The 22,008-nt window shown below is 39.8% G+C and overlaps 1 protein-coding gene across 3 annotated transcripts in view; it reads right to left on the reverse strand.

The window, feature by feature from the left end:
* The window catches only part of immt (inner membrane protein, mitochondrial (mitofilin)), a 48,779-nt gene that overhangs the window by 11,205 nt on the left and 15,566 nt on the right, over positions 1-22,008 (reverse strand). For 2 of the 3 annotated variants that reach the window (XM_072256647.1, XM_072256645.1), the window contains 6 exons: positions 17,089-17,225; positions 15,953-16,056; positions 13,125-13,260; positions 9,654-9,783; positions 4,960-4,974; positions 1,385-1,608 (listed from right to left, as the gene is read on the reverse strand). In XM_072256647.1, the coding sequence (XP_072112748.1) occupies positions 1,385-1,608; positions 4,960-4,974; positions 9,654-9,783; positions 13,125-13,260; positions 15,953-16,056; positions 17,089-17,225 (746 nt within the window). The remainder of the gene's footprint in view (positions 1-1,384; positions 1,609-4,959; positions 4,975-9,653; positions 9,784-13,124; positions 13,261-15,952; positions 16,057-17,088; positions 17,226-22,008) is intronic. The other variant, XM_072256646.1, reaches the window with a different exon arrangement.

The following is a 22,008-nucleotide window of genomic DNA, read 5'->3' on the forward strand; positions in this document are numbered from 1 at the left end:
ACCATGAAAAGTGCAATTAAAACAGGTCAACACAGGCAGGTTAACATTCCAGTTATTCTCACTCTTTGGTACTACCACATAACCCTGCATTATTCACTGAAAAATTCTTTACCCCTGCACTCCAAACTAGAAGATGACTGATAATCCAAAAGGATTTTGGGTTGTCAGAAATAGTCATCGACCTGAGATTTAACTCTTTCTCCACAAACATTGCTTGATTTGCTATATTTAGCATTTTATGTTCTATTCTTAAAATTTACAGCATCTGCAATTGTTTTGTTGGTAGATTTTAAGTTCTCTGTACGTAAGATTAAAGTACCAAACATAGAACAGAGAACAGAGGCCAAAGGGATCAGGGGGTATGGAGGGAAGGCAGGTACAGGGTTCTGAGTTGGATGATGAGCCATGATCGTACTGAATGGCGGTGCAGGCTCGAAGGGCCAAATGGCCTACTCCACCTATTTTCTATGTTTCTAGAAACTAATCGAAAAGAAATGCTATCTCTTGTATCTGAAGGACTGAAATACAAGGTGGCAAAAGTTATGTTACAGCTACATACAGACCTGGTTAGACTTCCAGGCAAATCAGGCTGCCACTGCTAAGGAAGGATATATTTGCTTCATTGCAACTGCTGCATAACTTATGAGTCTGGCTCAAATCTTAAACTACAAGATTACATAAACCAGAGCCGCATTTTGTAGAAAGTAGGTGAAGGGATAAAGAGTGGGTTAAGTGAGTTGATTGAGGTTTTCGAAACTTTAAGCAGATTCAATGGGTAGATAAATTATTTCCACAGATTGGGGATCTAAGATTGGAGGTAATAATCTAAAAAATTAGATTATGCCTTTGAGGACTGAAATTGCAAATTATTGTATCTGCAAATGACAAATGATGTTAGTCAGTTAAGTGACTAGAAGATGTGAAAGGCATTTGTGTGTGTGCGTATATATATATATATATATATATATATATATATATATATATATATATATATATATATATACACACACACACACACACACACACACACACACACACACACACACAGAGTAGTGGGTCCATAGAATGTGCTGCCAGAGGTGGAACTGGAGGCAGATATGACAGAAGAATTTAGTAAGTTCTTAGACACAGGAATATGCACAGAATAGGGATATGGGATATGGACAATATGCGGGCAGAAATGATTAGTCATCTGTATGTGAAAAATCATTCTTCTCCAATACATAATAAGCAGGTTTCAGACCAGTTTGGCACATTATCACCTCAGCAATGATTGATGCTGCTGATTAATATTAAAAGTAATTTGTAGATGTTAAAAGTAATTTGTAGATATGGGCAAGATGCTTAGTAGTAAAACTAGTAAGTGACTGGGCACAGGTCTTGCCTTTTTGTCCTGTTCCAGAAGCCTTTCTGATTGATAATGTTCCAGGGCTTTTGTCACTGCTATTTCTAAAGCCTTCTTATTCTCCAATTTCTGATGCTCAAGTGCCTTTTCAATGCGCTGCTTCTCTCGAACTTGCTGTTCGGCCAGTTCTTTGTTCAACTGGTCAATGCGACGATGGGCATGGGCAATCAAAGAATTAAGGTCATCAGTGTTCAGCTGGCCAGCTACAGTTTGGGGGAAAAACATTAGAACACAGTAGAGAACAAGGGTATGCATGATTAGTAGATCAGGTATCAACCATGCTATACATTTCGAAATTTCAACATAGAGTCATCCTCCTCAATACCAAAGAAAAGATCAAATGTACACTTAGGTGTCAGTAAGTCTGCTGTGTTCAGTAGTATAGAGAAACAGAGAGGAAAAAAAAATATCACTGAAATACATGGGATTTACTAGGACTGGAGGCTGTTCATTGAATGCTAAAGGTTTTGTATTTTACTATTAAATCCTTGTGCATATTCCCTTTGTGAAAGCTAAATAAAAATGGCAAATTACAAACTTTACCAGGTTAGCAATATCCTCAGTTTCTGCAGCATTTATGAATAACCCGTAAGTAAAAATATGTTAATACTGTTCATAAATTGAAAGAAAAAAAGATAAATGGCAACACTAAGAGTAATAACATTTAAATTGTACTTTTACTCAGAATATTTAATGAATGACATATACACAAGGAAAACAAGCACCAATTAAGGCATCTGGTAATAAGCTGAATTGCTTCGATTGCTGATCAACAATGTATTACTTTCCTTCGCAGAGGAGATGATTAAATGTAAAGCTCATGCTCCAAACACTTAACTCTTGTTGCTCATCTGATGAATTAGCAAATAATTCTAAAACTGTAAGTATTTTAGACTTTAAGTATAAAGGTGTGCTAAGGAAAGTAAGTACAAAATGCAGAATAAATATAAATAGCCTCAGGTAACATATGTCACTGTAACTCTGGAGGTAGTAACACTATCCTGATAATTGAGATTAATGCATTAGAGTTAGGAAATTCCCTTTCTTCCTTTCCATTTGTTCAAGCAGTTCATGGGTTATGTCAGAGTTCTCTTCCTGAGAACTGTCCATAAACTAATTTTATGTAATCAGAAGTAAACAATTTCAATGAGGATCAATATCCTTATTGTCTTCCCCCATGTAGTTTCAATAGGTACAGAATTAGAATGTCCCACATTCAAGGGCTAATTTCGATGGTCTTCATGTCAACTGATGTTGTATTGTTTGTTAAAATATTTTAAATATCATGAAAGAGATTGCCTTGTTAGTTTCCAAAGCAAACCTCTTAAGTAGCCAGTAAATATGCAATTGCATTCTTAAAAACAATGGTATCTGATTACTGTGGGAAGGTTACATGTAAACAATTTCTTCCCCTTCCCCAACCCACACACACACCACCTAGGACAAGTTGTCTTTTAAATTCATTAACTGCTACTCTATTCAATGAAGCCCTGAAGATGTTTGCATTTTGGAAACCAACATTTCTATCTTGAAATATTCTTTATGGAGAATTTGCATAAAGTCAGATTTCTGTAATGCTGATCTTCAATAAACTGGGGAGCTCCTATGTTTTAATGACCATACTGTATCACCCAATAAAATAGTATCAACAATGAACTGAACAGCAAAATAGAATCAACTTCTGACCAACCAATTTAATAGTCAAAAATAAACCAAGCCTCCTGTATAACAAGCAATCTCTTCCAATAAAACCAGGATAATTTCCCTCAAGGAATACTGAGTGGAGGATAGTATCCCACTACTTGCTCCCAGTTATGACCGAAACCATAGAAAATATGTTCCTTAAAATGCATCTAAAGATCTCCTTTCAACCCAGCAGTACAAACAACTTACACCTCACACTTTCCTATTTCCACATCCCACCTCTCCCAGAGGTATAGAGTTGATGATCCAAATAGTGGTTCTTTATGTAGGTGCAGAGAGTAGAGTCAATAGCTACTACCTAAATGTGGGAGGAAAATTCCATTAAAGTCATAAGTGATGCCTCAATGCAATTACAATCAAGAGAAAATCTGCAGATGCTGGAAATCCAAGCAAAACACAAAAAATACTGGAGAATTTTGGCCGAAACGTCGACTGTACTCTTTTCCATAAAGGCTGCCTGGCCTGCTGAGCTCCTCCAGCATTTTGTGTGTGTTGCCTCAATATAATTATCCAGCACAACAGTCTATCCAATTTGGTCTTCACTATGCCAGGATCTACTGTAAACTTAAACTGATGCCTTGCCAAAAATCACAAGTTTCAGCACAGCAAGAATCCTTTTGAGTCTCTAGTTCAATACAGAAACATAGAAAATAGGTGCAGGAGTAGGCCATTCAGCCATTCGAGCCTGCACCGCCATTCAGTACGATCATGGCTGATCATCCAACTCAGAACCCTGCACCAGCCTTCCCTCCATACCCCCTGATCCCTTTAGCCCCAGGGGCCATATCTAACTCCCTCTTAAATATAGCCAATGAACTGGCCGCAACTGTTTCCTGTGGCAGAGAATTCCACAGATTCACCACTCTCTGTGTGAAGAAGTTTTTCCTAATCTCAGTCCTAAAAGGCTTCCCCTTTATCCTCAAACTGTGACCCCTCGTTCTGGACTTCCCCAACATCAGGAACAATCTTCCTGCATCTAGCCTGTCCAATCCCTTTAGGATTTTATACGTTTCAATCAGATCCCCCCTCAATCTTCTAAATTCCAACGAGTATAAGTCTAGTTCATCCAGTCTTTCATCATATGAAAGTCCTGCCATCCCAGGAATCAATCTGGTGAACCTTCTTTGTACTCCCTCTATGGCAAGGATGTCTTTCCTCAGATTAAGGGACCAAAACTGCACACAATACTCCAGGTGTGGTCTCACCAAGGCCTTGTACAACTGCAGTAGTACCTCCTGCTCCTGTACTCAAATCCTCTTGCTATAAATGCCAGCATACCATTCGCCTTTTTCACCGCTTGCTGTACCTGCATGCCCACTTTCAATGACTGGTGTATGATGACACCCAGGTCTTGTTGCATCTCCCCTTTTCCTAATCGGCCACCATTCAGATAATTAATTACAATTAATTTATCCATTAAACAAAATGGAAAACTGAGATGCTGACATTTAAATTTTTGAACCCTGTATACCTCACTACTGACAATCTGGCAGTTATGTTTCCAGCAATGCTCTAGTTACCCTATAAGCAGCTTTTCCTTCATAAATTATAGAGCTTGAGCTTTCTAAAACAATTTCCCAAAATTTGATCACTTTCATCTAAAAGCACGAGTATAGTTGTGCCACAGGCTATTTACTTTTCATCATTTTATAATTTCAAGTAAGAATACTTGCTGAAATAAGTTCCCTAAATGTCACAGGATTGAAGAGATGGAGCATTACAATACTTCCTGATTTACAGTGACAAGCAACTCAAAGCTCCTGATTTTGCTGAGATGGAACTCCCAGCCTAATGAATGTAGCTGAAGTCAATGATTTCAGAAGAGCTTGAAACAAACTAGCCAGACTCACCTAGATCAGCCACTTCTGCAATGAAAAGGGTGGGAAAAATTATTCCATGTTGATAACAACACTACAGGTAGTCACACAAACCGTTCCAGTCTAAATGAGAACAGCAGCTACAAATGTGTAATGTCACTACCTTTACTGTGTTTCGCTTCTAAACTGTTGGAAATAAGATATGAAATAAGCCTAAACAAAAAGTTAATTAAAATGAGAAAAGAAAATGCTAAAAATACTCGACAGCCCTGCATCATCAGTAGAGAGAAAAGCAGTTAATATGACCTTCACACATGGTCATCAACCTCAAATGTCAACTGTTTCTCACTCCAGTTGCTGGCCAACTTACTCAGTATTCACACATCTAGAGATTTTCCCTTTCAATCTTGCATGCATAAACTAAATACACGACCTTGTTCTGAAAGCCGTACAGTATAAAGAAAGCTAATTTACTTACATGAAGAAAGTACACTGGTGAAGTGTGAAAGCGCAAAATGCAATATACTCCCATTCTAAAAGACGTGTGTTTTCAGGATGTATTTATGCCCTATGCCTGCTCATTCTGAGATTTGCCTTCCTGAATGACTAGTAGCTGGCCCAAGGTTACGACAAAGACAAAATTATCTTACAATTAGTTGCACTCTCAGACACTACCCATACTACTACTGAGAGCTTTCAGGCAAGAATGTTTTGTTAGGGTTGCAATTAAAGCCATTACAGTTCTTTTTCTTTAAAAACAAGGGGCTTAAAGAATATAGTGTAGGAATCATTTGATTACCAGCAACTTTCCAATGTTCTTCAACTTCTATACTGCTGGGTACACAATACTAGTACATAATTGCAACAGCAGTCATGAAAATTACTTCCTCCCTCTCCTACATATGTACTGCAGACCAAATATGTTCATTGCTCTCTGAACATTCCACAGCCCAGAGTGACCAGGCCAATTCTTGGCAGCTACACATCTGTTAATCTGTACTTAACCTTTTCCTCACAGTTTAACCAAATTAATCTTTTTCCTCAAGCAAAAAAAAACTGCAGACACTGAAATTTTTATTTTTTTTTTAAAAAAAAAAGGTAAATCATTGGAAGTACTCAGTAAGTCAAACTTAGTGTGTGAAGAAAGAAACAGATCAGTGACTTTACACCAGGCCACCAGAGAAAATCAGAATCAGACATGCTACACTCCATCAGGAATCGACAATGAAAGCAACAAATCCAAGTTTCCAACACTTCTATCTTATTCAGTACTTCCAATATATTTTTTTTTACTTCAGATTCTAGCAATTGTAGTGCTCTGTAACTGAACTCCGCTATTCGTTCCTTTCTCAGTTCTCATTCTTTTCTTTCTACTATCCTTGGAAGCTTAATATCCAAGGATACACATTGCATCAAAAGGACAGGCAGAGATGGCATTGTTCTGTTGGTAAAGTGAAATCAAATCATTAGAAAAAGGTGACAGAGTCAGAAGATGGTGAATCATTGTGGATAGAGCTCAGGAACTGCAAGGGAAAAAGACCCTGATGGGAGTTACCACAGAGACCCCCAAACAGTAATAAGGATGTGGCCTACAAATTAAAACAGGAGATAGAAAATGCATGCCAATACAGCAGTATTACAATAGTCATGGGGGATTTCAATATGCAGGTATATTGGGAAATTCAGGTTGGTGCTGTATTCCAGGAGGGGGAAAATTCTAGAATGCCTATAAGATAGCTTTTTAAGAACAGCTCGTAGCTGAGCCCACTAGGGGATCAGCTTTCTAGATTGGGTGTTGTGCAGTGCACAGGAATTGATATATAGAGAGCTTAAAGTAAAAGAGCCCTTCGAGGCAAGTGATCATAATATGATCGAATTCACCCTGAAATTTGAGAAGGAGAAGTTAAAGTCAGATGTATCAGTATTACAGTGGAGTAAAGGGAATTAGAGGCTTGAGAGAGGAGTTGGCCAAAATTGATTAGAAAAGAACACTGGCAGGAATGACGGCAAAATAGCAATGGCTGGAATTCCTGCAAACAATTTTGAAGGCACAGGATATATACATCCCAAAGAGGAAGTAGTATTCTCAAGGAAGAGAAGACAAAGCCAACATAAAAGCCAAAGAGAGGGCATATAATAGAGCAAAATTTAGTGAGAAGTTAGTGTATTGGAAAGCTTTTAAAAACCAACAGAAGACAACTAAAAATGTCATTGAGAAGGCAAGAAGGAATACGAAAGTAAGCTAGCCAATGATATTAAAGATGATACCAAAAGTTTCTTCAGATACATAAAGTGTAAAAGAGAGGCAAGAGTGGATATCAGACCACTGGAAAACAATGTTGGAGTAGTAGTAAAGGGGGACAATGAAATGGCAGATGAACTAAGTATTTTCCGTCAGTCTTCACTATGAAAGACACTAGTGGTATGGTGGGCATGAAGTGTGTGAAGTTATTATAACTAGAGAGAAGGTTATTGGGAAAATGAAAGATCTGAAGGTAGATGAGTCATCTGGACCAGATCGTGTATACCCCAGGGTTCCGAAAGAGGAAGCTGAAGAGATTATGGAGGCATTAGTAATGATCTTTCAAGGATCGCTAGATTCTGGAGTGGTTTCAGAAGATTGGGAAATTGCAAATGTCACTCCGCTGTTTAAGACGAAAGGAAACTATAGGCCAATTAGTCTGACCTCAGTGTTTGGGAAGATGTTGGAGTCAGTTATTAAGTATGAGGTCTCAGGATACGTGGACACACATGATAAAATAGGTCAATCACAAATAAGAGAAAATCTACAGATGCCAGAAGTCCAAGCAACACACACAAAATACTGGAGGAACTCAGCAGGCCATGCAGCATCCGAGGAAAAGAGTAAACAGTCAACATTTGAGGCCAAGACCCATCATTAGAACATCTGATGAAGGGATTCAGTCCAAAACGTTGATCGTTTACTCTTTTCCATAGATGCTGAGTTTTTCCAGCACTTTGTGTGTGTGTTGGTAAAATAGGCCGGAGTCAGCCAAGGGAAAATTTTGACTGACATATCTGTTGGAAACAGTGGATGTTGGGTACTTGGATTTGCAGAAGGCCTTTGACAAGGTGCCACACGTGACGCTGCTTAACAACCTACAAGCCCATGGTATTACAGGAAATATTCTAGCGTGGATAAAGCAGTGGCTTATTGGCAGTAGGCAAAGAGTGGGAACAAAGGGAGCCTTTGCTGGTTGGCTGTCAGTGACTAGTGGTGTTCCACAGGGGTCTGTACTGGGGCCAATTCTTTTTTATTTTGTATGTCAATGACTTGGATGATAAAATTAATGGCTTTGTTTCAAGCTTGCAGGTGATATGAAGATAGGTGGAAGGGCAGGTAGTTTTGAGGAAGTAGAGAGGCTACAGAAGGGCTTAGACAGATTAAGAAAATGGGTGTAGAAGTGGCAGATGGAATAGTGTTGGGAAGTGTATGGTCATGCACTTTGGTAGAAGAAATTAAAGGGTTGACTATTACCTAAACGGAGAGAAAATACAAAAAACGGAGGTGTAAAGGGACTTGAGAGTCCTTGTTCAGGATTCCCTAAAGGTTAATTTGTAGTTGAGTCTGGTGAGGAAGTGTGTTTGATGGCTCTGTGCCTGTATTCACTAGAATTCAGAAGAATGCGAGGTGATCTCATTAAAATCTATTGAATCGTGGAAGGCCTTGATAGAGTGGATGTGGAGAGGATGTTTCCTCTGATGGGAGAGTCCAAGACCAGAGGACCCAGCCTCAGAATAGAAGGGCGTCCTTTTAGAACTGAGATGAGGAGGAATTTTTTTAGCCGGAGAGTGGTGACCTTGTGGAATTCTTTGCCACAAGTAGCTGTGGAGCCCAAGTCTTCACGTATATTCAAGGCAGAGGCTGACAGATTCTTGATTGGTCAGGGTACGAATGGATATGGAGAGAAGGCAGAGTATTGGAACCAAGAGGAAAACTGGATTAGCCATGATGAAATGGTGAGCAGACTCGATGGGCCAAATGGCCTAATTCTGCTCCTATATCTTGTGGTCTTATATCCGCAGCTGCTTTTAACAAGCCTTCACCATCCTATTTGTCAGCTTCGCCAAAATCTGTCATTCAATCACTCTTGGTCTCAGTCTTCCAATCCCCATACCCTTCCTTGAAACTAAATTCACATAAATTTTTCCTTGTTCTGATAAAAGGCCATCAACACAAACCTTCAGTGGTCTCCCTACGCAGATGCTTCCTGATCAGCAGAGCATTTCCAGCACTTTGCTTTTGTTTCATCCCTTTTTAAGCTGGTTTTGTTCAACCAAGTTTCTGGAAACCAATATACACATTTCTATTTCAATGATCCTTATGAAATACAATCATCATCCAAGATCCTACTTTTTACCAGCACTATCCCACTCATGGCCTGTCTTTGTGTAAAATATCAGTAACATTCAGCTACTTCCTTTCATTTGTCTATGCATGCAGTATAATCTTCTATATAAATTATGGGTTTTTGCCCATATTACAATTCAGCGATCTTCTCACTATTATTGTTTACAGATGCATAAAAACATCAAAACAAAACCTCTCCTCTCATTTGCTGTGAAGCAATAATGATTCACTCTAGAAGACATAACTAGAGAGTGTAGAAAAGACTCATCAGGACATTGTCTGGAGGCTTGAGTTAAAAGAAGAGACTGAACAAGCTGCATCTATTTCCTCTGGACTGAAGGAATCATATACTTACTGAGATTTTTCCAGCCAGTTTGTACCTCTGGAGTGATGCTTTCCAGTTCTTTCCTGAACTCATCCCTGGCTGTAGCCACCAGTTCACTGTACTGAACAACTATTTTGGCTTCTGACTGAGCTGCCTCAACCTTAGTAAAAAGAAAAGGAAAGGAAAACAACAACAGGGATATCAGATTATATTAAGTGCAGAGCAATGCAATCCAGAAGAAAGCTGCTGCAGAAAATGGGGAAATTAAATAGTCAGAATATCAACAAATTAATTCAATTTAGCAGCTTTAAATCCTGGATTTCTGGTGCAAAAATAACCAAGTACATCAGCTGACATTTGTGAGCTGAGTTATGTTTTTGCCGCATAACCTTTCATCACAACTGGGGAAAGTCAGAAATCAGCAAGTTTGAGGTTTCAGAGGAAGAGGAGAGAGCAGAGGGATCTAACAACAGGATCTGTATCTGATAGACTGTAGATTTACTGTGACGGTGCCAGCTGAAGCAGAATGGTAAAGGTTCATCTGCAGAATATGTGAAATGGAGATTAATTAAATCCCCGATACAAGAGAAAGAAAAATACAGAATGCTGAAAGCACGAGCCACAACCTTGAAAGGACTGAACGTCAGAAGTTGTGAAATTCACCATTGTGTCTTGAAGGTCATATCTTAAGGTAAGGTCATCCAATTAATGTTTGACTTCCCCAAAGACAATAACAAATTGGAATAAATATAGAACATGCTGGAAATACTCAGCAGCTCAGTGGAAAGAGAAACAGAATGTTTTGGATCTGAGAGCCTTCATCATAAAGAGAAAGCCAGTTACTTTTCAGTTGCAGAAAAGGTTAGGGACAGATGAGAGCAACAAAAGGGAAAATCTCTGATAAAGAGGAAGCAAATGGGCCTGGTTTTACCTCCTCCTGAATTTAGACCCATAGTAAAAGGAGGATAACCTGTTTCTAACTGCCAACTCAACCCATTTAATCTCATACTGTTTGAGATATTCACTTTGCTTTACCTATCCCCACTCCCTTTTTCAGCAACTGAAAATTAGCTTGTTTACTTTTTCCCAATTCAACCAGAGGGTCCTTTGACCTGAAACATTAATTCACTTTCTCTTTCCACAGATGTTGCATCACCTGAGTGTTTTCAGTATTTTTTGTGTAGTTTTTGCATTTTGTTGATTGACATAATTCAGAACAATAGTGCTGCCGTGATCAGAACAAACTCAACAAAGAAATTGCAAACAAGAGAGAATCTGCAGATGCTGGAATTCCAAGCAACACACACAAAATGCTGGAGGAACTCAACAGGCCAGGCAGCATCTATGGAAAAGAATACAGTCAACATTTCAGACTGAGACCCTTCGGCAGGACCGAAGAAAAAAAAATGAGGAGAAGATTTAAAAGTTGGTGGAGGGATTAAGTAACTAGCTGGGAAGTTGATTGTTGAAAGAGGTACAGGGCTGGAGAAGGGGGGAGTCTGATAGGTGGGGATAGAAGACCATGGAAGAAGTGGGGGAGGAGCAGCAGAGGGAGGCGATGGGCAGACAAGGTGAGAGAACGAAAAAGGGATGGGGACTGCTGAAGGAGAAGGCAGGATGGCTGGGCAGGTGGGGTGGGGGGGAGGGGTCATTACCAGAAGTTTGAGAAATTGATGTTCATACCATCAGGTTGGAGGCTACCAACACAAGGTTTTGTTCCCCCAACCTGAATGTGGCCTCATCATGTCAGTAGAGGAGGCCATGGATTGACATATGGGAATGGGAATGGGAATGGAAATGGAATTCAAATGGGTGGTGCAGGGAGATCTAGTGGACAGAGTGTAGGAGCTTGGTGAAACACTCTCCCCATTTACGTCAGGTCTCACCCATGTACAGGAGGCTACACCAGGAGCATCGCACACAGTACATGACCCCAGACTCAGATGAAGAGTCACATCACCTGGAAGAACTGTTTGGGGCCCTGAATGGTAGTGGGGAAGGAGGCGTAGGGAGGGGCAGGTGTAGCACTTGTTCCCCTTGCAAGTTGAAGTGCCAGGAGGGAAATCAGTGGGGAGGGACAAATGAGTCGCACAGGGAGCGATCACTGCAGAAAACAGAAAGGCAGTGGGAGAGGGAGGGAAAGATGTGCTTGGTGGTGGGATCTCACTGGTGATGGCGGAGGTTCCTGAGAATTATGTGCTGGATGCGGAGGCTGGTATTGCAGTTCTTGCAGGAAACAAGGTGGAAGAAAGAATAGCCAAAGAAGTTGTGAAATACCCGGAGTGTAATGTATACTCGGCACTAAACCGTCTCTTCAAAAGGGAAGAGATAAGTCATAAGTGAATGAAACAGCTGAAAGTTGTTACGTCTGACAGCAAAAATAACAAAACTTTTGAATTCCACACAAAACCAGTGAGCAACATCAACTATCATTGGTATCTGAAAAAGTGGTGACGGAGATGTCCTGTGTGAGATTAAAACAAGAAACGTTCCTTGCAAAGAGACAGGCATAGTTTGGACCTTCACAGGTTCCTATAGCTACGTCCTGTATTTGTGGAGTGGGGATGATCACAGGAGAGTTTATTCAATGTAAAGACAAGTTCAGCCAGATAAAGGTATGTAGGGGAATTGGTTCATGTCTCTGTACAGAAAGGAGCAGAGGCGCATCAGGATACCCTGATATTGGGTGGAGGCATAAAGTGTATGTGTAAGGGACTGGACACAAGTATATGGGATTACAAATGGTGCCAACAGCATAGGTAGCAAAAGGCTGTATAAACCCAGAAAGAAGAGGAAGAAGAGTGTCTGAAGAAAGGTTAATAACAATGAATTAAGTGACTCACTGAGAAATAATAACAAGATAGTATTCATTACTCATGGCGTTGCCTCTACACTAGAAAAGGATTCTGTTTTTGAAAGGTGAAAATAAAGTTAGTTTTAGCAATGAAGAAAATACTCAACTAATGCCTAGTTTACATTACTGTACGCGTATGCGCGCACACAGAAAATGGCATATGGTAATTTATATTTGGCTCAAAAGCATATGTGTAAACCATTAGATGGAAAAATTGATGTCTAGAACCCAAATATTACCCATTAAGAACTTTTCTCAAAGGACTGTTTAATGAATAACAAAAACTTTGAGAGAAAGAGCAAGATGATTCAAGGAAAGTCAAGCATTAATTACAAATGGATCATCACTCCTACTTTCAATACAAACTTGGTCACTTTTTAAAATCAATTGCGACTGGATTACCAAAATAATTAAGTATCAATACAAAAGGAAAGAGAATCTAGGCAGGATCTCTATTCCTGCTAGCCTGGCCATCATCTTTTATTTCCAAAACCCACTGATACCTCAAGTTAACAGAGGAACAGCCAATTTGGCAAGTTGATGAAAGATGACATCAAATCAAATTGTCTTGTCCTTGTTGCTGCATCTAATTTTAAAAAAAAGGAAGGAAGGAAGGGAGTTTTACAAAATTAAAAGCTGCTGATTACCTTCTTTACTACATCATCCAGATCTATTACCATGTTGTTAAGATTTTTTTCTGCAGCTAGAAGCTGTGGTCTAACATCAGGGATCTGAGCACCTTTAGCTTCTTCAATTGTATTCCGAAGTTTATTCAGTTCTTCCCTTTAAAAAAATAAGGAGACAAAACAAAAGTTAGTCATACTAAAGCACATATGCAAACACTTTGTAAATCTGCATATATCAAGAAAGATAGCCTTTCTCAGTCATTTTATTGCACAAACCAATTGTTACTGTTCACCCTATTTCAGCAGAGGATCCAAGAGTTACATTTCAAAACATCAGTCTTATGTTAACTCCTTGTACGAAACTTTGTCGAATCAGGCATTCAGAACTGTTCCAATAATGGACTAAGCCCACAAGATATTGAACTTGAAACAACACATCTCCAGGAAAAAACTGTAGTGAGGCCTTAAAAACAGATTCTTAAACTACAGAAATATCTGCGCTCAACCGGCATCTCCACAGAAGTCTGGCAACATTACCCTATTGTTCTGAGTTTATTGATTATTAACTGTAGTTTATTTTGTGAATGGTAAACACCACAAACATGAAGGTATGGAGAATGAATGTTTGGGATAGTGAATGTGGAGTCCATCAATTGAAGTGCCATGACTGTGTCAAGACTATAATAAAGCTAACAGTTTATTATCTTTATATGACCAAACTAAGCAGCAGTAGACAAGTTATTTTTGAGGAAGTGATACATGATAGCTATATTAATTAAACTATCCACATTTGTTGATAAAGTAGAAGAATAATGGGGCAAAAATGGCCAGTTTGGATACTTGCCAGGTGATTTTCCACAGCATTAGGTAGATGGTAATGTTGTTTGACCAGAGTTGTAGCTGGTTCCAGAGCAAATATGTTCAGCTTCACAGTCAAGACATTGCCAAATTCTACAGATTGTGCCATCTATATACTACTAAAACTCTCATGCTCTGTCTGTTTGTGACCTCCAATTAGCATAAACGGTGCATTACAGCACTTTTTTTTGGCTAAGTTGAATTAAAATGCGCTAACTTACAGAATGCAGGCAAAGTTCAGGGTTATATAAGTCATATAAAATTGCTCATTTGCCAAAAATCAACAGGCTGCCTTTCACCCGAGACCCGATCAGCCATCATGGACATCGGGACACCACAGCCCGACGCATGCGCACGGCCAGCCTCAGCGGCGCCTCATGAAGCTCACAGAGCCGCTTCCACCTTCCATGGAAATCGGGACGCCACAGCCCGACACATGCACACAGCCAGCCTCAGCAGCTTGGAGGCTTTGGTGTTACCGCTTCCTATCTTCTATCAAGCATTAGGGTAAAAATATATAGATAGCCTAATTATGCCGTGTGGAAAGAGAAGGGGGACATTATGGTCAAGAGATGACGCCAAACGTTGTCGGAAAGCGGCAAGGAGAGGGAGAGAACAACAATCGGATGAGGCCAGGGCCACACAACTCCAGGATCAAAGAGTCAGCACAAAAAAGATGAGAGAAGACGAGACAGAGGAGGACAGCCATGCACGTCTCCAAAATGACAATAATAGGCACAGACGGAGGAGAGAACAAGAATCCGATCAGGCCAGGGCTGCACGACTCCAGGATGAGAGAGAAAGAACAAATGGTAGAAGAGATAAAGAGACGAAGGATGAAAGGGCTGCGCGTCTCCAGAATGACAAAAGCAGGCAGAGGAGGAGGAGAGAGGAAGAGACAGAGGAGAAAAGGAAAGATCAACTTGAAAATATGTGGCACAGAGTAATTATTGTGAGAGTTGCTGAAGACGACAATGGCCGCTTTCAACAACAATACCTCAACAGAGAAAGAGCATTTCTGTTGATGTTGGTTCGACGACGAGAGTATGCCCTCACTGTCGTGCCTTCCTACTCACTAGAGAAACCGCACATTTCTGCTATATGAAGGGAAAGGTCAGGATAGGCAATTTGCAGCCTCTACCTAATGAACTCCTCAATTTGTACAGCAATGATGAACCTATTGCAAATGAGTTCAGGAACAACATCAGACAATACAATTGCCTCTTCCAAACACATCCTTTGGTGCCAAAGAAGTCATTCCAACTAGGGATCGATGGAATCCTTCGGTGATTATTCAAGGCCAAATCCATCATTACACCAGACATTTATTTCCAGACCTGATTCCTTCAAATTTACTTCGTGGATACTTAATGTTCATTCTGCTCACATATTTGTCTTGCTATGCGTTTTTCTTCTTTAATAAGCTGAGTTTTTCTTCTTTAATTTCCAAATCAAAGAGATAGCAACAGCATTCAGGAAAATTTAATGTTCATTCTGGTCACATCAGACTACACTACCCTTCTCTCAAAAGGTGCCCCAACGGGTCACCCCGCTGTCTAGTATTCAATAGTCTCAAACTTTCTTGATATTGTGCAGATGGAACCAAAGTGACTGATGCTGGATTCAAACTCAGGACTATTCACCACCAAGGCTGGTGCTGATGTCAATACAGCACCGGCTGCTGACTTCTGGCAGTAGATGGATATAAACAGTACAAGCTTCACCCTCAATGTTCATGCCCTGGTTTGAGAGCATGGAGGGTGGGTACCTTAGTTCCTTCCCCTTCCCAGTTTTGCTTCTCTCTTTCTCCTTTGCATTCCAATCTATGCTTAGAATGGTTTCTAGCTCGACGGTTGCAAAAAAAAAAGGGAAGAACCTATTTGAGAGCATTCCAGTGCATGCAAAGAGTTATCACCAAAGTACTCTGTCCTTGATGCAAGGATAGATCTTAACCATGTGAATATTAAGAACAAACAAGTCAGGACACTTACCTGGCCTTTGCCAGTGCTTCAGCTGCTCTGTCTACAACCTTGTTACGAGTGCTTAGTGCATCTTCCAAAGCTCGCCATTGTTCTGACTTTCGGTCTGCAGAATGCTAGCAAGGAAGAATTTAATCTCGATAAAATGGAAATTACTGCACAATAATATAGTAAATCTGAAATAGAAAATTACCCTTGGTTTCTTGGCCAAACAAATGAACTGAATCCATCTTATGGAACTATGCTATATAAATTTATTTGCAACAACGCTCCTTTCAATACTTAACACAATGGGTAAAAAGTGCACAGGAACACCCAGGATATGAAAGACATTGAAGAAAATATCTTTATATTTGAAATTGGAAAGAAAATGGAACCAATTGACAAATGATTTTAATCCAAAACACCTGGGATATAACATAGCAGCAGATATTAGTCTGTTGCTGACATTAATGAATACAAATTGTTCATTGCTGGTCCTTGGATGAACAAATGCAGAAGAAATTCATCAAGAACGCAGAAGTCACTTAGTATCCTAGAGATTTTGGACAAAAGTGTATACGTTCCATTTTACTTATTGTTTTCAAATAAGTTTCATCATCAGGAAGTGTCAGAACTCAGTGTTCTACACAACTGTATGCCCTGAGTTTGATCTGCTTTTTACATTTGGACGAAAGGTGAGGAACAGTTTAAAAATAAAGCAGCTTTCTTCTGGATGTAGAGGGCAATATACTTATCAACTGTTTTGAAGCAGAAGTTATTGAAAATGTCAAAAACAATGAGGGAGGGGGTTCTCTGCATCCATATCCAATTTCCTGTGCTGTACCAAAGTAAAAAGAACATATCCAGAGGACTGGAGATGAACTCATAAGGGGACTCTGGTACCGTGGCACACACAGTAACCAAGAACATAGGCTGAACTAGGAATACAGTTCTAGCAAAAGACTGTAACAACTAAAATAAATTAAAACACACTAATGCGGGGTCACAACTTAAGAGTTATTACTGAAGGTTCTTGCAAACTGGCATGGATTTGAATGGATTAAAATGGAATGTGTGGTTCAAAGAGTGTCATGAGGGAAAGGAGTCATTAAAAGAATTTGCCAATAATTAATTAATTTAGGTTTCTTCCCACATTAGGTTTTTACCTCAGAATCATCCATGGCTTCTTTCAGTCTCTTAGCATGAGAGGTAATGGCTTTAACTGCTGAATCCTGAGCTTCAATTGCCTGGAGTGTTAGTTGAGCACTTTTGCCAAGAGCGTCCTCCAAAGTTGAAGTTATTGCTACATAGAAATAATGTACCGTATATTTTGGTGAACATTTACAACAGTTTTACATTTCATATTCTTCAAAAAAAAACATTGTCCCTAGAAAGTCAGCAATATTGGGTATTTAGTGAAGCTGTATGGGCACAACAAAACATCAGGTGGCAATTTGTGAACTAAACATTTGATAGACCATTTGCAATACTGCCAAAATACATCCAGGAGGGAAACACCAACTTCAGCTTCCCAAGATTGCAGATAAAATTTTGAACACTCTATATCATAAATGAAGAACACTTCTATATTTCAAATTTTATTCTAGTACCAAATGAATTGTAAACAACCATAAATTTGATAATTTGTCATTATTGCAAAGCTGGAATACAATCATAAGATATGGGAGAAGAACTAGGCCATTCAACCCATCGAGTCTGCTCCACCATTCCATCATGGCTGACCCTAGATGCCACTCAACCCCATACACCTGCCTTCTCGCCATATCCTTTGATGCCCTGACCTATCAGGAAACTACCAACTTCTGCCTTAAATATACCCACAGACTTGGTCTCCACCACAGTCTATGGCAGAGTATTCCACATTTACTACTCTCTGGCTAAAAAAAATTCATCCTTACCTATTCTAAAAGGTCGCCCTTCAATTTTGAGGCTGTGCCCTCTAGTTCTGGATACCCCCACATCCACCCTATCTGGGCCTTTCAACATTCGGTAGGTTTCAATGAGATCCCCCTGCATTCTTCTAAATTCCAGTGAGTACATGCCCAAAGCTGCCAAACGCTCCTCATATGTTAACCCCTCCATTGCCGGAATCATCCTCATGAACCTCCTCTGAACTCTCTCCAATGACAACACATCCTTTCTGAGATACGGGACCAAAACTGTTAACAATACTCCAAGTGCGGCCTGACTCGTGTCTTCTAAAGCTTCAACATTATCTCCTTGCTTTTATATTCTATTTCCCTGGAAATAAATGCCAACATTACATTTGCCTTCTTTACCACAGACTCAACCTGTAAATAAACCTTCTGGGAGTTTTCCATGAGGACTCCCAAGTATCTCTGCACCTTTGATGTTTGAACCTTCTCCCCATTTAGATAATAGTCCACACTACTGTTTCTTTTACCAAAATGCATTATCACGTGTCCCAACACTGTATTCCATCTGCCACTTTTTTTTTTTGCCTATTCTTCCAATTTGTCTAAGTCCTGCTACAATCACATTGCTTCCTCAGCACTACCCCACTCCACCTATCTTCTTTTCATCTGCAAACTTTGCCACAAAGTCATAACTCTGTTACCCAAAACACTGACAAACATTGTGAAAAGTAGCGGTCCCAATACTGACCCGAGGAACACCATTAGTCATTGGCAGCCAACCAGAAAAGGCCCCCTTTTTCCCCACTCACTACCTCCTGCCTGTCAGCCAGTATCTTTCCAGTAACTCCATACGATTTTATCTCATTAAGCAGCCTCATGGGAGGGCACCTTATCAAATGCCTTCTGAAAATCCAAATAAATGACATCCACTACCTCTTTTTCCTTCTCCCCGCTTGTTATTTACTCGAAGAACTCTTAACAGATCTGTCAGGCAAGATTTCCCTTTACAGAAATCAAGCTGACTTTGACTTATTTTATCATCAGTCTCTAAGTAGCCCGAAACTTCATCCTGAATAATAGACTAAAACAGTTTCCCAACCACTGAGGTTCGGCTAACCGGCCTATAATTTCCTTTAACAAACACATACAAAATGCTGGTGGAACGTAGCAGGCCAGGCAGCATCTATAGGAAGATGCTATATTTATCTATTTATCAATCTATTTATGATTTATAATTTAAATTCTTAATATTTACTATTAATTTGTACTCCAGGGAGCACGAAGCACAGAATCAAATATCGCTGTGATGATTGTACGCTCTAGTATCAATTGTTTGGCGATACTAAAGTATAAAGTATAAGAGGTACAGTCGGCGTTTCGGGCCAAGACACTTCGTCAGGACTAACTGAAAGAAGAGATAGTAAGAGATTTGAAAGTGGGAGGGGGAGGGGGAGATCCGAAATGATAGGAGAAGACAGGAAGGGGAGGGATGGAGCTAAGAGCTGGAAAGTTGATTGGCAAAAGGGATATGAGGCTGGAGAAGGGAGAGGATCATGGGACGGGAGGCCTAGGGAGAAAGAAAGGGGAAGAGGGTAAGCCCAGAGGATGGGCAAAGAGTACAATGAAAGTATTCCTTTCTTTTGCCTTCATCCCTGCTTAAAGAGTGGAGTGACATTTGCAATCTTATAGTCCTCCGGGACCATGCCAGAATCAAGTGATTCTTGAAAGATCATGTCCAATGCATCTGTTATCTTTTCAGCAACCCTTCTTGGGACTCTGGGATGTAGTCCATCTGGTTCAGGAGACTTTTCCAGCTTAAGACCTTTCAGTTTTCCTAGCACTTTTTCCTCTGTAATAGCAATGGCACTCACTCCTGCTCCCTGACACTCACAGACCTCTGGCACACTGCTAGTGTCTTCCACAGTGAAAATTGATGCAAAGTATCCATTAAGTTCATCTGCCATCTTTGTCCCCCATTACTACCTCAACAGCATCATTTTCCAGTGGACCAATATCAACTCTCACCTCCCTTTTACCCTTTATATAACTGAAAAATCTTTTAGTATCCTGCTTTATATGATTGGCTAGTTTGCCCTCATATTTCATCTTTTCTCTTCTTATAGTTTTTTTTTTTAAGTTGCCTTTTTTTGGATGTTAAAAGCTTCCCAATTATCCAACTTCACTCTCACTTTTGCCACTTTATATGCCCTTTCCTTGGTTTTTATGCAGTCCTTAAAATCCCTTGTCAGCCACGGTTGCCTACTCCTGCCATTTGAAAACAACAACTCCTTTGCGACTTATCTATCCTGCATCTTGTGACCTATTCCGAGAAACTTCAGCCATCTCTACTCTACTGTCATCCCCACCAGTATCCTCCTCCAATCCACCTAGGCAAGCTCTTCTCTCGTACCTCCGTAATTCCCTTTGTTCCATTGCAATACTGATACACATGACTTATGCTTCTCCCTCTCAAATTGCAGTAGGAATTCAATCATATTATGATCACTGCCTCCTAAAGGTTCCTTTACATTAATCTTCCTTATAAGATCTGGGTTATTATACAACATCTAATCTAAGTTAGCCTTTCCCCTAGCAAGCTCGAGCACAACAAACTCCCTCTTGCAATCCGATACCACCCTAATTTTTCCAATCCCCTTGCGTAATAAAAGAGATGAACAACAAATTTGCAACCTGTAGTAATAATTTTAAAATTGCTGGCATTACACCAAACTCTGCCCTCAAGGCTGGAAGTTACAAACAAAAAAGACAGAACTACGTGGTGTAACTTCAAAGTATGACAAAGCAGTTCCTCTGTGTTCTGTCCAATATCAAAGTTCAAAGTAAATTTATTAACAAAGTATGTACAGTTGCAAGAAAAAGTTTGTGAACCCTTTGCAATTACCTGCTTTTCTGCATTACTTACTCATAAAATGTGGTCTGATCATCTAATAAATGAACACAATCTGCCTAAACTAATAACACAAAAACAATTTTACTTTTCATGTGTTTATTGAACACATTGTTTAATCATTCACAGTCCAAGCTGGAAAAACGACATGAACCCTTGTATTTCATAAAAGGTAGAATCTCCTTTAGCAGCAATAACCTCCACCAAACACTTCCTGTAGCTGCTGAACAGACTTCCACAGTGACGAGGAGGAATTTTAGACCATTCCTCCATACAAAACTGTTTTAGTTCCTCAATATTTCTGGGATACCTCGAATGAACAGGCTTCTTCAGGTCATGCCACAGCATCTCAATTGGATTAAGGTCTGGACTCTGACTTGGCCATTCCAAATCATGAATTTTCTTCTTTTTAAACCATTTTCTGTTGATGATTTACTCTTCTGTCTCAGATCACTGTCTTGATGCATCACTCAACTTCTATTAAGCCTCAGGTGACGGACATTCTTCTGTAAATTGTCTTGATTCCATTTTGAATTTGTTGTTCCCTCAACGAGTGCAAGCTGTCTAGACCCTGAGGCAGCAAAGCAGCCCCAAACCATGATGCTCCTTCCACCATGCTTCACAGTTGGGAGGAGATTTTGGTGTTGATGTGCAGAGCCCTTTTTCCTCCAAACATATTTCTCCCGAAAAGTTCAGTTGAGTTGGTCTTTTCAGTTCAGCTGGTCTTTTGCAAACTTGAAATGTGCAACAATGTTTTTTTTTGGGAGAACAGTAGTTTCCTCCGTAGTGTCCTTACATGAACTCCATCCTTATTCAGTGTTTTTCTTATAGTCATCATATGACCAGGGACCTTAGCAAGTTCTCGAGATTTTTGCAGGTTCTTGGGATTTTTTTTCACCTCCTTCAGCATTGCACGTTGTGTTCTTGGTGTGATCTTTGTAGAACATCTAATCAGGAGAACAGCAACAGTACTGAACGTCCTCCATTTGTAGACAATTTCTCTTACCATGGACTAATGAACACTCAGATCTTTAGAAATGCTTTTGTAGCCTTTTCCAGCTTCATAGATCTCCACAATTCTTCTCTTAAGATCCTCCAAAAGTTGATGTGATCGAGGTAGGGTGCACATAAACAGATCTTTCTTGAGAAGGGCAAGATCTGTCAGTAACCTGACTTGGTGTGTCGTCTTCTTTTTTTTTTTTAAAACATATATAGTGCAGAACACTTCTACAACCTACAACTCCAATCTCATTTCACCTGACTCCAAATAGATTTTGTAG

This window comes from Mobula birostris, chromosome 4 (genome assembly GCF_030028105.1).
Source record: "Mobula birostris isolate sMobBir1 chromosome 4, sMobBir1.hap1, whole genome shotgun sequence".
Lineage (NCBI taxonomy): Eukaryota > Metazoa > Chordata > Chondrichthyes > Myliobatiformes > Myliobatidae > Mobula > Mobula birostris.